General features: G+C 41.1%; 1 protein-coding gene across 9 annotated transcripts in view; it reads left to right on the top strand.

The window, feature by feature from the left end:
* The window catches only part of CLASP1 (cytoplasmic linker associated protein 1), a 149,345-nt gene that overhangs the window by 122,762 nt on the left and 9,973 nt on the right, over positions 1–16,610 (top strand). For 7 of the 9 annotated variants that reach the window (XM_068687476.1, XM_068687472.1, XM_068687474.1 and 4 more), the window contains 4 exons: positions 3,493–3,643; positions 4,614–4,860; positions 5,647–5,837; positions 7,633–7,761. In XM_068687476.1, the coding sequence (XP_068543577.1) occupies positions 3,493–3,643; positions 4,614–4,860; positions 5,647–5,837; positions 7,633–7,761 (718 nt within the window). Of the gene's footprint in view, positions 1–3,492; positions 3,644–4,613; positions 4,861–5,643; positions 5,838–7,632; positions 7,762–16,610 lie in introns of all 9 variants that reach the window. The other 2 variants (XM_068687479.1, XM_068687471.1) reach the window with 1 other exon arrangement.

The following is a 16,610-nucleotide window of genomic DNA, read 5'->3' as shown; positions in this document are numbered from 1 at the left end:
ACCACAGGATTTGTTCAAACGTGGGAAATGATTTCTAGAGGATTTGGTTGAAAAAGCAAATGGGCTGATGTTAGCTCTCAGAGCGGGGAGAGGGCAGTCAGCTGCTTCTTCCCTCGGTTGGGAAGATGTGGCACACGAGTGGAAAAACTCCAAGCGACTTTTTCCAGCTGACTTCTCCCTGCTGGATTTCCTGAACGGGTGTAGGTTTCACAGTTAGACTCCGACGCAGAACACAGTTCTTGAGCACTTTCTGTAGGCGCTTGTTGCGTTGTGATAGTGCAGGCAACGTCCTTCAATTCGCTGTGCAAGTGGCACGTGAGCACGTTCAAACCGCAGTAGTGAACATCAATAGGATGGTGAGGGGGACATGTATGGGATTTCACCAGCTGCTTGCACAGTAATTGTATTGTGGAATATCTTGGAAATGGGTAGCATGGAATTAGAATTGTAATCCTATGTCCTTGCCACGAGATTTAGAGGTTATTGACAGCTAATTTTAACATCTATGTATTTAATCGGTATACTAGACCAAAGCTATATACTGTTTTAATCAAAAAACAATCTGAATCCAAATTTAATTTCAGACCTCTTGGATTTTATTTTTTAAGTTTATACCCAGGCAGCAGTCTCTCTGTTCCTAAATGTAAGCTATTGAAACAAACCCAAACAAATAGCTCTTGGAGGACTGAAAATCTGGCAGTCTGTGACAACTGAGAAAGAATATTGAGATACAGAATAAGGTATTCTATGAACACCAGCAGATTTAAAACATCAAATCCATGTTATCACTCTGTTCTAGAATACTGAAAAATCTATGGAAGAGATCCATGTTGATTTTGCGGGTTAAATTAGTCCAGAATAATTTTTTCTGCGTTTCATTAGCTGACAGGTTTGGAATTACTTGATACATATTCCAGCCCAGAGCCTGAAAGTGCAAGGAAGTGGGTTACTGTGTACTGCTTCAGGGTCCTAAACTGTTGATTACTTACACGTTGTTTGAATTGGGAGCTGAATAATTATGGAAGTAAAACGTTTCATGTCAGACTGGAAAACTTCAGAACTGTGTCTTGACAAACTTGTAGAGCGCTTACTGTTTTAGTGCAGCACAATGTGGAAAATAATGTTGTGACATCCCTAAACACTACTCATCTCTACTCACTTCCTATTCACCCTGTGACTTTCTTCTAGTTTTCTGCATCACTCTTTTGTTTTTGTGCCTTTTCACCCCTGGCAGGTGGGTGTAGCTCCATTTTTTTATTTTTTTATTCCCCCATCATGTTGTATGTGAAGTATTCCAGCACGCATGCTGTCAGTAGACATGGGTGTTTACATGTAAAGTTTTATTTTGTATAAAACACAGCCATAATGTGATCTCTTACACAGGCTTATTCTTGACATATTGAATCACTGGGTTCTTCAGATTTTATTAAAAGGTGGTTTTGAAAAACTTATTAGATCCGGTGGTTCTTCAGAAATTTCTGTAGTCATTTAGCATTGCAGAGTATATACTTTCATCTGTACTTTAGGAACAGCATAGAGCAAAATTCATTCCTGATGAAAGAAGCAGTGACTTTAGCAGAAGATTTAATGTCAGTACATCTGTGATGATTTCTTTATTTTTCTCCATGGATTTAATTGTGTGGCCTTTGGTAAGTCATTTCATCTCGTGGCGTGGATACACAGTTACAGTAATATATATATATATACCTGCAGTAATGGCCGTTCCATTGCTCACTTCAGTATTGTATGAAGAACCCTTCAAGATCTTTATATTTAATATGTTTGAGTGCAAAATTAATATTTTCAAGAAGGTATGAAGCAAATGTTCTCCTAGCCCTGACTGATAACTTAAAAAGAATCAAAAATCTGCATCCACTTTTTTTTTTTTTTGTCTGGAAAGCAATCACAGTGCATTAATTTCATTCAGCTATCTGAAAGGCCCTAAATACTCTGACTTTTGTAGGTTTATAAACAGCTTTTGTTTCCTGGTCTTGATTGTTGTTCAAGTGGCTTCTCTCTCTTCGTAGCCAGGCCTGGCCTGACAGGCACTATTTAAAGTCAGGGAGTTGTTCTTTGTTTTCTCTGCCAGAATACTTTGTGCTAGGGTTTGAGTGATTGTAGAGCGAGCACGTTGCTTGGGAGCCAGGGATTATGGCTATTTTCAGTGTGTTAATCCCAAAGGAATCGGGCAACACCAATTTTACCCTTTGTCTAAAGTTCTCGAGTTTTTTCCAGAAAAAATAGTAGTAGTTCTAGATAATTAACATCCTACTTTCAGTTCTATAGAAAATAATGGTTGTGTAATCAGGATTCAAAGGAGATTTTTTATTTTTGATACTTTTCACGGGGAAAAGTATCTTTTCACCATCTCACAGGGAATCTTTCTTTAGTCAGAAAGGAACACAGCTCTTTGTTCAGCCATCTTTCTCCAAGCCCATCCTGTAATCCTTCCCAAAATGCTAAGAAATAGTAATTCACCCCTGTAGGGAGCCACTTCTTGCTGCTTACTGACAAACAACTTGATGTAAATGTCTTAAATTCTTTTGGTTTCTTTGCTTCTGGCTCTATTAAGATCCAACACTCCCCCAGAGAAATTGTTCTCAGTTACTGGGTCTCTTCGTAAAGTCTCTCTTGGAAAACTGATTGTCATGCAAACTCAACTTCTGCCTGAATAGAGCAAAGCCCTGCCAATATTGCTTTGTAATTTCCTCCAAGCATGTAGGAGCTTCTCCTCCTAGTCACTTCTTTTTTTGTATCATCTGCCCTTGCATGCTAGGTATTTTTTTCATGGTACTTAATTTTGGGTAACTCTTTAAGGAATCCCAAAACTCGTGTGGCTTTACGCTGATGAGGAATTTCTGAGAAAGTGGCTGCAAGAAAGTGTTCTATTTGAGTGAGAGAATTCTCAAATTTAGGCTCAATATTTCAGTAGTTCTTATCAAGGCATCTTGCAAGTAGTTTTGTTTTTTCTACTCTCTAAGTGAAAACTGGAATATGTTAGATTAAGCTTTTATGTCAAGGTACATTTCTGTTTCCATTTAAATCTATTGCATTTGAATCCATTGACAGAGTATATTTGTTATATTATGAAACTTAGTTTGTTGATTTATTTTCCACCAGCTGTCACAACCCTTTGAGTTCTCATAGTGGTTATTTTTCTTTTTAAATAACACCATTACCATGATGGCGCTAGGTTTTTGGTTGATAGAAGCTAGCATACTCACTGCTGTGGAATGTAACAAACAGTGGACCTGATTTGCCCTCAATCACAGCAATATAATACCACTGATTTCAGTCGAGCTTCTCCTAGATTTAGCTCAGTTTGAGGGGAGACTCAGACCTGAAGTCTGCTTTGATTCCATTCATGTTTTGTTGCAAATCACTGTTAGAAATGGTACACCAAATCATCTGTCTCCAACTTGGCATTTATTGATTAAGTGAAAAGTTGTTTCCAATTTCATATGTAACATTTCATATACGTTTGGTCTTTAGTATGCTGGATTATGACACGGAGAACCTAAATTCTGATGAAATCTACAGCTCTCTTCGTGGAGTCACAGAAGCGATTGAAAAATTTAGTTTCCGTAGTCAAGAGGATCTGAATGAACCAATCAAACGTGATGGAAAGAAAGACTGTGACATTGTAAGTATTTGGTTTGATAAATATCTGGAGATAGGTAAAGTTTCACAACGTTGTTTTCAAACCTGGCTTTGGATTGTTGGCTAGTGTACATACAAAATCCAGTTATTCTTGGTCTGTTTTTCCCTTCAGGTGTTAGTCTCTGGTTACTAACTTCATATCCCTAAATTTTGGGTTGCCAGTAATGTAGTCCCTTGCTGCCTTACAACTGTTTAACCTCCTGTGAAATATACTTACTGGATTACTGTGCAAGTCTCATGTATGAAGAAATCACTCTGAGTACCCAACTCATGTGGTGCCTTACACTGTATCACTGGTTACAGAATTACCTATTACATGAGATACCATTTGTTTTAATCAAATATACAGAATTCAAAATTTTTGACAATTTTAAATGGTAGTTTTGCTTCCTCTCCGGGCGAACAAGTTTAGGTTAGTAGATTGTTAGCCTTCAAAGCAAAAAATTCTTGGTGGTCTGATATTTTTTCTTTGGGACTCTTGTGTTGTCCATTTCACATTAGCTTGCTAAGCACCATAGGATTGGAAAAGACCTCTAAGATCATCTAGTCCAACCTTTAATCTCCCTTGGCAATCATCTAATCTCCTCTATGGCAACCATGGGAAAAAAAAAATGGCAATCATCTAACTTCCTCTATTAGTTGGTCATGAGGTTGCATAAGAAAGATACTGATTTTTCTTAATTTTCTTTTTCTTAGTAAGTTAGTCCTGACCCAGAGCTTGGGACGTTATATTCAGGACTGTTAGCATAGCTCTTCGCCCTGTGATCGAGATAGTTCTGTTACATAAGCTAGGGAAAGAGGTGATAATCAAAGTTTTATTCAAGAATTATGCAGAAATAAAGGATTCTATACAAAATTAATTGATGCATGATCCTATGGTGAATGGATTCAAAAAGGCTTACAGCTTTTACAGGTTTTGAGGAGTCTCACGACTTTTTCTGTTGGATCCCCAGGTGTCTCGAGATGGTGGCCTTGCGGTACCTTCTAGTGATGTCCGCGGAAGCAGTGACATTGTAGAAGGAGGAAGGATGGCTCTAGATAACAAAACCTCCTTACTGAACACCCAGCCTCCCCGCGCCTTTTCAGGGCCACGTGCTCGAGAGTATAACCCCTATCCTTATTCCGACACAATTAACACTTACGACAAGACTGCCCTCAAGGAAGCAGTGTTTGATGATGACATGGATCAGCTTCGGGATGGTTTGTATTAGGTTATCTTGTAAAACTGCAGGCAGCTTGTTCTGTTCCTGGTATTTGTATGCGTGCAGTGCTCCTCAGGTGCATGCCTGTCAATGCGTATGTTGAGTAGTATTTTGTACCTGAGTCAAGGCTCGGCATGGAATGTTCTGTGTTCTCATGTAACAGCAGAACCTGATTCGTGGCAATTAAGAAAATGTTAAATTGCAGTTTGAATGTGGGTTTTGTTTTTTTCTCTTCCTCCTGGAGTTTGTCTCAAACTAGTCCCTTAAGAGTCCAAATTAAATGCATCTGTAAGGGACACTACTCTGGGGACCTCCTACTCTAAAACTGAAATGACTCATTAGCTTGCTGTTACTGAGCGTTCCACTTCATTTAAAGGATGCTGCACCTTAGCTTTATCCCTCTGCAGTGTACTGATGACTCACTCTACTTTGATCTAAATGTCATACATGTGATCACTGGTTTTGGGTGTGAGTGTCTAGGACAAACTCTGGCGGTTCTCGTCTTGTAGAAGTAATTATTGGAACTGGATGAAATACAGTCATCATCTCTTCTTCGTTTGTTAGAAGCTGTGTGCAGACTCATGAGCAGTATTATGAACTTGAGTGAAATTTTGGGCTAGTCAGGTCCTTTTTCCTGCTTAACTTAGGCCACCTGGGATTTGATGACTGGGGCAGGAGAGGGGGGGCTTGTTATGTGCACTGTGTTCTGTAGAGGATTAATAATATGGGCATCTTTGATCTTTTCCCTATTCCCCAAATGATTTGCTGCCCTTTGTCCTAGAAGTACCCATTGACCATTCGGATTTGGTGGCTGACCTTCTGAAAGAGCTCTCTAACCACAATGAACGGGTGGAGGAGCGAAAAGGAGCTCTCTTGGAACTTCTGAAGATCACAAGGGAAGATAATCTTGGAGTTTGGGAGGAACATTTCAAAACCATTCTGCTCCTGCTGCTGGAGACACTTGGAGACAAAGATGTGAGATGTAGATTTTTGTCTCAGCTTTTCTCAGCTCTTTCGCCTTTATCTAGGGTGATAGGTTCTGCAAGTTAGATTAAATCAAATTTGTTATGTTTGTATTGCAACTCTTCAGTGATGCTGCACTGCTCATTTTTTCTTCCTTTGAAGGCTGTTGACTGCTTTCATTGTCAGTGTGCTCAGTGACGAATTTCAAGCTACTCTGAAGTGTACCAGTTTTTTCCCTTCCCTTCTGAGTGTTTAGTAGCAAATAACTAGGAAATTGAACTAGAGTCGGAAAGGAAGTTATTTTCCAATTTTGTAAGAATTAAGATTTAAAATGTTGTTCACTTCCAAATTAGGATGAAATTACATAATATCATTACATAATACGTATTATGTGGCACATAATACATAGTATAATAATGAATACTGTTACCTAATACATATACAAAGTAATGCATGCACATTATTGCATAATAATAGCTCTTAGCCACATTGCACCCGTTCCCCAAAAAGGGAGAGTAAAGGCAGCCTAGATGAATATTTTTTTTCTCTGTGTAGGTTAAAGATCCAGGCTATTAGATCTTAGAGGATGGATTTCATCAAGAGCAAACTGCTTTTACAGGGGATCTTGTTCTAAAGTATTAAAAGAAGCTACAGATGTAGACAGGAGGAACTCAAGCTGCATTACTATCACAGCTTTATCTTTGGTAGTTGATCAAAGCGGTGTTTTACAGGAGAGGCTTTTACTTTTTCCAGATGGGGCTGTTTGTTCAGCTTGCAGCACTGTGACATTTTGATAAAGGCTCAGCACCCTGGCTGTGCCTTCAAATCAGAGCCGTGCTCCATCTAAATGTTACAGCATGTAGGCGTAAAAGCACTCCCAGTTCTTTTCTGTTTAATCTGATTCAAAATCAATTGTATTTTGTATACTGCTTATAAAGCATATGGTGCTCTTGTAGAAATAAAATCTTGATTCTAAGGCAGTGTAAATGGTTGGTGTACTCTCACAATCATTCTTAGTATTGGCATGAATTTCTGTAGTCCTACATGTTTAATCATAACAGCATCATACGTGTATGAAGATCTGGTGACTTTAAGTACAAATAAATTGTGCTACTCTGAGTTTTGCAGATGAATAGCAGAGGGCATGCTTTAAAGGTTGTGTTAGGGTAAAGTGTTCCTCTGCTGAAATGATAGAATCTATTTGGAATGGCTGCAGGCCAAAAACTTAATGTAACAGTTGTGAAAATGAAGCAGGTGTTATAAATCCCTTCAGCTAATGGTCTTTTGATACAAAGGATTAACACATAGGTCAGTAGTGACTACAATGACTGACTGTTCTTGAAAGTAATTTCCATAGGAGTTACAGGAACAGCATTGATTTACTGCATCAGTACACGAGAAACAGCTTTGTTGCATGGGTGGAGCCCAGTTTGATATCTGCAAAGCTAAGCAGAAGAGGAAGAGCAAAGCATGAAATGTGCTTCTTTGGGTACAAATTTGTAGCAAAGCATGAAATGTGTTTCTTTGGGTACAAATTTGTACTTAATAGCCAAGAGAGTATGGATTTAAAAAAAAAAAAAAAAAAAAAAAGCTCTGTTTCTGTCAGTGAGAACAGTCATGTGAATTTTTGTGCAAAAGAAAGCAAGGAGACCAATTCTGGTTTTAGTTATTGAGCATACTGCTTGTTCTACTGGATCTGGTAGAGCTATATAAGACTTCTGATGGTGTAGGGAGCTTTGAGAATTTACTTCAAAATACAATTTGGATGAGAAATGACTTTTTCTAACATTTATTTCTCTTGACACAGCATTCAATAAGAGCCCTGGCACTGCGAGTCCTTAGAGAGATCTTACGGAATCAGCCAGCAAGGTTTAAAAACTATGCGGAGTTGACCATCATGAAAACACTGGAAGCCCATAAGGATTCCCACAAGGAGGTGAGCGAGCCTTTCAGTGTTACTGCTAGGAAAGCAATATTGAAGAAATGGGAGATTTAACAAGCAAGCACGTTGACTCATCTCAACAGTGGAACAATTTGATAGCAAGTCTCACAAGTACTTAAGGGGGTGGGTTTATACTTGCTGAAGGAGGAAGAAGAAATGTGGGACTGACAGAGCTGGTAAGTGTGTTTGGAACTGTCCGGAGTTGCAGGCCATCAGTTTTCCAGGATTTGGTTGTTTGTTCTGGGGCAGACTCAAGCCCTGTGGCAGAGTGGTCCTTCCATCTGTGCAGGGAAGGGTAGGAAATGTACTGATGAACACAAAGGCCAAGCTCAAACAGAGCTGAGTGTGAAAACAATGATGAAATTGGGCCATGATGTAGTACTCAGAACTGGTGAATAGCAGCAGAAAGTAGACAAAGAGGGCATGCTGCTGAAAAGAAGCTTGGGGAATAGAGGAGGAAGCTGGGGGAAAGGTGAATTGCATTTTCCTAATGTGAGAGAACTCGTATGCAAAACTGAAATGAAATTATTCTTCTAGACTAAAAAATATGGGGACATGATAGTTATATACAAAGTGGATCAAATTACATTAAAGATCAGTCTTTACAGCTTAACTTCTAAGCTGGATCTTCTTTTCCACCTTGTGCATGTCGAAAGTTTGAACTGAACCATGGTAAACACCACGTGAATATCTTTACATTTCTGTACATTTCTGTGATCACTTTGGTAACAAATTCCTTCCTTTGAAATCTAAAACTTAGTCTTCTCTGCAAAAGGCTTGTCCTAAAGTCGCAATTTTAGGTATCTCTGGAGAGCTTTTTTGGCCATGAAAAAGATCCTTGTATAGATCAGGCTGCTCCAGGGCATTGCATAACTGACACAAGGTTACTTTACCTGTGCACAGCAAAAATGTACTGTTTAAAAATCAAAACAAAACAAAAACACCCCCAGGGAAGAAAGAACCTAACAGGCTGGATATATCTCTACAATGCAGAAGTAGAAAAAGTTTAATCCTTTAGTGAATGAAGACTGCTGTAAGCTGCCTATCCTCCTCTCCTCGATTTAAAGCCTTTGCACTCCTGTCATTTTCAGTTCAGAGTAATAAGCAGTTGTAAATTGATTTCCTGATAAAGTAGTCAGACAAAACATTGTGTTCTGAAGGAGTGCCTTTTATTGGCAGGTTTTCCTCGTTACATACTTCTCAGCTCACCTTGACTCAGTGCCCTCTGTGTTTTTTTTCTGAAAGTCCTCCAAAGCTGCAGCACCTTTCCAGATGGTCTCTGACGTTGTTTTTAATGCCCTTTCAGAGCTCACTTGTGTGACTGGCACATTTTTCAGAAAGTAGGTGTAATGTTGAAAACGTGGCGTTTTATGCTTCTGTACTCCCCACACCATGTTCTTCGTGCTTGTAGTATGGCAAGGTTCCTCAGGATTTGCATGTGAGATGCCTCCTGAGGAAAAGCAGAGAAGAATAACTCTTTGTAACAGAAAGCAAAGCTCAGGCCAGGAATGAAGAGATGAGAGCTCTGGCACTTCTTTACAGAAGAGTAAGCCAGAGCTGTGTTGCTCTCAGCAAGTAGCTGCTGTGCTACACTACATGTGGTATTCCTTTGATTTGTCAATGGTTCTGCATAGCATCTCTGTCATTAAAAAAGATGAGATTTACAGCTGCGATGAGACCTTTGGGTGACAGCTGTCGTAGGATGCTGCAGGTGTAGTCCCATTTTGCTGTCTGTTGCTTTTAAAAAGTTGTTTGCACAGCTGTATGAAGTGGTGGCACTGGTGCTGCAATAGGAGCGAACAATCTGCAGCCATGGGCATTTGGTCTTCCCCAGAGTATGCTGAAGGAAGTGTGTACTAAGTTTTCTGTGTTAATATTTAAAAAATAGTAAAATAATTAAAAATCATTATATTTGTTCCTCTGCTCACTTTATCTGCAGAGTGTATTCAAGGTGTTGCCCCAGGACATGGGATTTTTTGTTCTATGTATGTGTTTTCTGATACCTGTGTAAATGGGACTCTCAGAACCGTAAAGCAACCCATGAAAGTTGCGTCTGTCTGTCAGTAATTTGAGAATATCAGCATTCCTGACGTTAAGAAAAACTTCCCAGTCTGCACTTGGGTCTCTACGTGAGCTAGGCTAAAGATATACCCGGGAAAACGCTTCAGGTATTTTTACATTTAGCTGGGGCTTGCTGATTCTGTTAAGCCTGTGAAAAATTAACTGGGTCCATTTGGGTATGGCTCAGTTGGTCAAACTCATAGCCCTGGGCCAGGAGGTCACAAATTGGTGGCCCTCCAGCTCCCAGTCAGCGCTGACTGGCGGCACTGCTCTCCCCAGGGGCTGCAGAGGAGCTGCCCTTGGACTTCATCCCACGCAGCAAGAAGTGAAGTGGAGATTCACAGGTCTGTGACTGAAGGGCATTTTAAAAGAACAGCTGGAGGGGGAAATGGGAAGATGGCAGTGGTCTGTCTCAGTGTTCTCCTTCGCTAAAAATGAGTAATATTGAAGGCAGTGGTTATACTGTCTTTAGAGTAAATAAAATCTTCCTTTATACTTTAAAAACTATTTTGAGAAAAGCTGCTATATAACAGGGTTAGAAAGTGTTAATCCTTGTGCCAGTAATGCAATGGTAGGATGGCACGTCAGGGTTTGTTACAGGTCGGCTTTTGCCTTGTAGTAAGACAGGAGTGACCCCGGTTTGTAGTTTGAGATCCTTTGAAACGGGCTGCGTAAATCAGCAGAAAGTGATTGCTTGGAGCAATCTGTATCTGCTTCACTCTTACCTACCTGAGTCTCTCCTTTAGCACAGGGATTGCTAATTGTCCCCAAGTTATTGCTCCCATTTTCTGTTGTGTATGAGCCCAGGGACAATCAGTGTAAAGTGACCAAGCAAAAGAGGAGGAGTTTGAAAATAATCACAGTCCAGAAGAACTGTTAACCTCAGGCACTGTCTCCAAAAAGTCATTGTATCAAGAGACGCGTCTTTGATACTTAACCTTCAACAGGAAGGTTAATTTGTCTTCCCAGATTCCAATATTGCTTCTGTTCAGCATGGCCAAGAACATTCAAGTAAGAAATCGTAATCGCCATATTCATGACCTGACAAATACCATCCCTTCCTCCATTTCAGTGCCAATATGTAGTTAAAAGATTTAGTCTGAAACAAAAAGAAATGCGGTTTTATTCTCTTCCTGCTCCCAGATGGTACAATTGGAAGCATCAAAGCGTAGTGTTAGCATAGTTTGATATCTTGGGATGCCTGGATAATCGGATGTTTTCCAAGTCCAAGCTGAAGCCTTTTGATGGTTGGATCTTTGCTACGGCTAGAGCTCCTCTGCCTTCATTGCTGAAGGTAAGGTGTAGGATCAGTGAAGCAGCACAGCTGAGACCCGCACTCCTTCACTGGGACGCCAGGGAGAAAAACTCAGTTGAATGTAGAGTCTCGTGTCCTGTGGGTCCAAACACAGGCGATTGGCAAAGCTCTGACCTCAACCTGGGTTCAAAATTCCTCTAACCCTGGGCTACAGACAAGACTCTGGATTGGCATCCATGTTCAGTTCACACTTTTTAACTTCAGCATGTTTTTGTGCTATTTGTACTATAACAGTCTAGTCAGTGCTGTTGTTTGAATGGGGTGATGTGAAGAGTCAAGCCTGCCTCAGTAATAACTGTAAATATTTAGGGGACTTGACATGTAAATGCCTTTCACTTACTTTTGGATTATTAGAACATAATTGGAGTTGTGGACAATATTAAATCTTGTTGATTTTTATCACTCTTTGTTTGAATTTTTTTGGAAGAGAACCATCCTTCTGTTGCCAATTAGTTAATATTAACTCATTTGTTCCAGTGTAGTTACTCACCCGTAACTAAGGAGAAATGCTGTCTGCTGACCCAATGCCATTGATAAGGCATTCCTTCAGATTCATACCAGCAAAATGAGTGTGTTCTTCCTGAGGATAGTAAAACAGAAATAGTTATCTTGGGAAATTGGTGCAGAACATCTTTCCCAGTGAAAATCATTGGATAGCAGTTTCCTTGCTTTTTCTCTGCAGCTCTGTTTTTCTCTGCAACTAAGCCTATAGACATAACCGATCGGTGCTTTGGGCAAGGAAAGGATATTGCCCCATGTCTTAAATTCCTGATTTTGGTCTTTCGCTATCCAGGAAGCCCATAAACATAATTGGGATGTAACATTCCCTGTTGTAACCCTGTAAGAGAAGGTGAAGAAGAACAAATCACAGCTATCCATTGACTTTAAATACTTGTTACTATCTTGCCAAGGTGTTTTTAGATTGACGCTGACATTTATAAGATGATTTGCAACCGTTCTCCGATGATTATAGTACAGTCTGTATCTGTTTCTGTAAAATGTAGTTTCCTAAAGAAAAGCACCAAATGATCAGTCTTTAAGGTTAATTGATGCATAGTCTGTGCTGGAAGCTGTCAGGTGCTGCAGCTTGGCAGTTGTTGATGTTTTATAGTATGTGTTTGTGCTTTCTGTAATTCCCAACACATTTGAAATATTTAGTACACAGGAGAAGCAACCTAATCTACTTCATCTCTTCTGAATCCCTTTAAAAAAAAAATCATTTTTTTTTTTCATCTGCTTAGCACTCCCCGTTGCTGAGTCCACTTCCTGCTTTGAAACATAGTGCTTAGTTCTTTGTTCCTGTCTGGATCAGACTGTGTACCCTTCAGGGATGGGAGTTTGCCTGGCTAGGTATTGGTAAGCCTTCATTCCCTCCAGCCTAAATTATGCAGGCTTTAAGTAACTACCTCTAAATAGCAAAGCTTGTTTCAAAAACATAGCTGTGTGCCTTGTAAGCCCCAGAGCAAAACCTTGTTTTCTGCTTAGTAAACTTCTGGGGCTCTGCATATTTCACACTGGAATAAAAAAAGCCTCCAAGTTTTTTTGTGGTTTTTGTTGTTGTTTGTTGGTTGGGTTTTTACAATAATTAATTCCCTACAACTTTCTGCAGAGACCATGCAGCTAGCATTTGTGGTGAAGTACTCCAGCTTGTGGTCTCACACACAGTCCCGTACAGCTCTCTCCTAGGTTCTCAAGCACAGCTCTGCTCAGATCCCAGCACGCTGAGCTGATTCCCTGCACAGCCTATGCAGCTGGCACGTTCTGCCTTAGAGGTATCAGGGCATATATTTTTCTTTCCTTATTTGCCCAGCATGTGCCATTTAGAAGCAGAAATGAAAGCATCAAAACCCTTTGGAAAGCTTCTGTGTGTTGACCAAAGCCAAGAGCAGATTACCAGAGGCAAGCTGCTTGTTGCAGCAGTGGGCAGCGAGCAACATCTGTAATGCACTGAGGGTAATGGCTGAGTAGAAGAAATGGTGTTGAAGGGATGCAGTCCTGGTTTCTTGGTTTGGTCTTGTCTTAAGTGAACAACGCCCAAAGGCTGTGGTGAATTGTGATTCAGGTAAGCCAGTGGGTGAATTCTGTCCAGCCACTTCTGTAGTGTCAGTGATGCCAAAATGCTTCTCTACTAGAAGAAAGGCATCTGTGACGTGGCTGTTCCTAACACTGCATTTCAGCATGTCCCCTCCCATTGAAATCAGAAAGCATTTCATGCACGTACTATATTCCTGGGACTGTCTGACCTGTTACCTCAAAGGGTACTCCCTTGTATATAGCATTAAGGCAGACATTGCTACACAGGTGGGCTCTTTGCCTCCACTACATCTGTGTGGCTGATGCACCCAGCCGGTTTGAGCAAACTGGGTGGAATTACAACGATTTCTCTTTCATGGGAGAGCTCACTAGAAAGGCCTTAACATGCTGCAGATGTCTTTCAAGGAGCCAGCCTGCCAGAAAGCGCAGCGTTATGTTATGCCAGCACAAGTCAGGATGGATCTAGTCTGCAGCGTGTAGAGCATAAGGTAAGGCTTTGGAAAGGAGAAAAACCTGCTCCTGTAAGGCAGAGTGCTATCTTCTGGATCTGCATTCCTGGGCTACCTGCCTTGTGTTCAATGCCATCAGATTCTCCAGTTCCAGCCATGGTTTGCTCTACACTTTCACTAGGAGGTAAAATTGTGCTTGGGACATACCTTACACACAGCTTAGTGTCAGTACTTTCACAGCACCACAGGCTCTCCAGTCTTGCAGATCTTGCTTCAGAGGCACCCCTTTGAACTTGCTTCTTCCAGCTGGTATAATTGTTTGAAAACTGCTAGTTTTCTTTCATGTTTCTGAGGTAATTGAGCATAACTGAACTAGGTTAAACAAGAACTTTGCTTCACTTCATACCCTGCTTCAGACAACAGCTAGGAAGTATGCAGTGATGCTTCACTGAGGGCATCCTCCCTCCTTGCTGCTGGCTGAAGCTTACAGTCTTCCCCAACTAAAGGTTCTATCTGAACGGAAGAGTGAACAGCACTCTTTTTCTCAAATTTAAAGGATGTATTTCGTAGCTACGACTTCTTGTGGTGTCTGCTGTTAGTCTGAGCCTAATGGAGCCGTTCCTATTGCTTCCCAGTGTGTATCTGCCAGCCTTCCCTCCACGGATGGGCGGAAGAGCTGTTGCTGGAAGCTTGCTTGTTTCTTCCACTCCTTTTAAAGTTGTTTCACTCTGTTGGTCAGGTTAAAGCCCTGATTTAAAAAAAGATTTTTGATTTTTTTGATATTGTGTGGTATGTATAATTTACAAGACATGGGTGTTGTGCCTCAGGGCAAAATATCTTCACTAAACTCGGCTATAATTGTGTACCCTCGTTGCCAAATGACCTGGCAGTTCATATCTTTTGATAATTCACTTCCCCCTCTGCAGGAATGCTGCCGATTTCCTCGGGTGGTACTTGGTGAATGTGACTGACAGTGCTGTGCAAGTATTCAGAGACAAGCTTTCCCTCGTGGGATGCAGGTCTGGGTGGTGAAATGCTTTATTCTGCCAAAGCCAGAAGGAAAGACCTATTGAGCAAGGCTGCTACTTGCATTGCAGAGTGGTGGCATTTTGGCTTTCTGTGCCAATGGACACAAACGAGGGAAGAGCTTGTCCTTTTGGCTCGCTCCCAGCTGGTACTGCCCTGCCTGCCCCTTTGTCTCCAGCCTGTCCCCTGCTGCTCCTTTCCAAGGCAGCGAGTTACCTGCCGAGGCTCTGATTCAAGCAAGCATGTAAGCACATGTTTCAATCCCATTGACGTCAGTGAGACTTAAGCGTGTTATTAAAGCTAAACACACGCTTAAAGGGGTTGCTGAAGTGTGGCCGGGATGCAGATGCTGCCTGCCAGATGTGCTCTTGGAAGACATGGAAACCTCCCTGGTGTTGTCACATTTACTAGCTAGGATCAGCAGGAGCCCTACTGGACATGTGTAATGTGCCCTTCTGTATTCAGAGGAAATGCAGCGATGTGAAATACCCAACTGCTGCGCACATGCTGCCAGATCCTGGCTAGAAATGGGCAGCTTTGCTGGAAGAGAAGGACTTGCACGGGCATAAATAATCTTGTACCCTTACAGCTTTTCTTGCTGACCTTACAGTGTGCAGAATACATTATGACCTTTGTTGCAATTGGAATCCTGGATCATTTTGTGAGGAATTACAGCTGTGTTTTAATTCCTGGTGCTTGGAAATGATAATAGGCTTTTTAAAATAAAGGTTTTGTCTCATGTGCTAGCCTCATATCTGCAACTTAATGTGCATGGTAAAGTATGCAAACAGTACGTGGAGCTTAAATGCAAAAGGAATTGTTGCAAGTTTTACCTACTCCCAAATTTACAGTAGTATTTTTAAGATCAGTCTGTCTCCAGGTGTATACTAAAATATTACTGTCTTTCTATTATAAGAAAGATACCATGAGGATTAAAAAATAAGTAATTTTTTTCAGAAGTTGTGATACGTGCAAGCTTTTCGTTCTCACCGTGTCTGATAACATTAACTAAACATATTTGGAGTTGCCAAAAAAGCAAAATCCTCAAATGGCCTGTGTCCAAACAGTTATGAGGCTTTTTTTTTTTTTTTAACATATATATAAAGTGACTTGCATGTAAACATTAAGTTGATTACAAGATAACCTGCACCCTCTGTTATCCACCGCATTGTTTGTGAGAGCTTGATGCTAGCGGTGTTTCAGCACTAGTAACGACGACGTCAGAAGCTGCAGTGCCAAACAGTGAATTCCTTTGCAGGAAACCTCCTCAGATTCAATGGAGACCTCCTGGGAGCTCCTGACTTCATCCCTTCCAGCAATTCAGTGCCATGGTTCCAAACCATGGCATTAGGTTTCCTGAAGTACTTGGATGTTTCTCTCCTTTTCTTAAAAAGTCGCGTAGTACGTCCTCCTAAGGTGGCTGACATGGAAACCTTCATGCTTCTCATGTGTGGAATTGAGAAGGAATTAGCCAAGAAATAGCTGGAAGACCTAAACAAGGACTCTGTTCTGCTTCGTTACTCATTCACAGAGCTTTCAGGATGAAATCTTTTGAACACTGACCACGCTGTGGATTGCCATTCCTTTATGGAATATGTTTTAACACTATGTTTAATTGCTGAGAAAGGCCCAAGGTAGATGGAGCAGTTGGACGGCTTCGGTAGATAGGGTGCGGATACAGAAGCCATCAAGGTCTCAGGTCAGCTACAGAACCTTGCCTGTGCTGTGCCTGAGCTCAGTGTTTATTCTGCTGAAGCATCTGAGATCCCTTTCATTGTTGGCTTTACTGAAGGGGATGCCCAGAACAAGTGGATGGGTTTTGTTGCTTCAATACAAGCAACCTTTGGCCATTCCTGTGTCAGGGAGGCAGCTGTCAGCGCGAGCACGAGGTTAGTGCTGGTGTTCGAGCCGTGTTGAGCTCATAGACCGTGGGTGAAGCAGGCTGTGTAGGCAGGGGT

Source organism: Anas acuta, chromosome 6 (genome assembly GCF_963932015.1).
Source record: "Anas acuta chromosome 6, bAnaAcu1.1, whole genome shotgun sequence".
Classification (NCBI taxonomy): Eukaryota; Metazoa; Chordata; class Aves; order Anseriformes; family Anatidae; genus Anas; species Anas acuta.
This window is presented reverse-complemented; position numbering and strand designations above follow the sequence as displayed.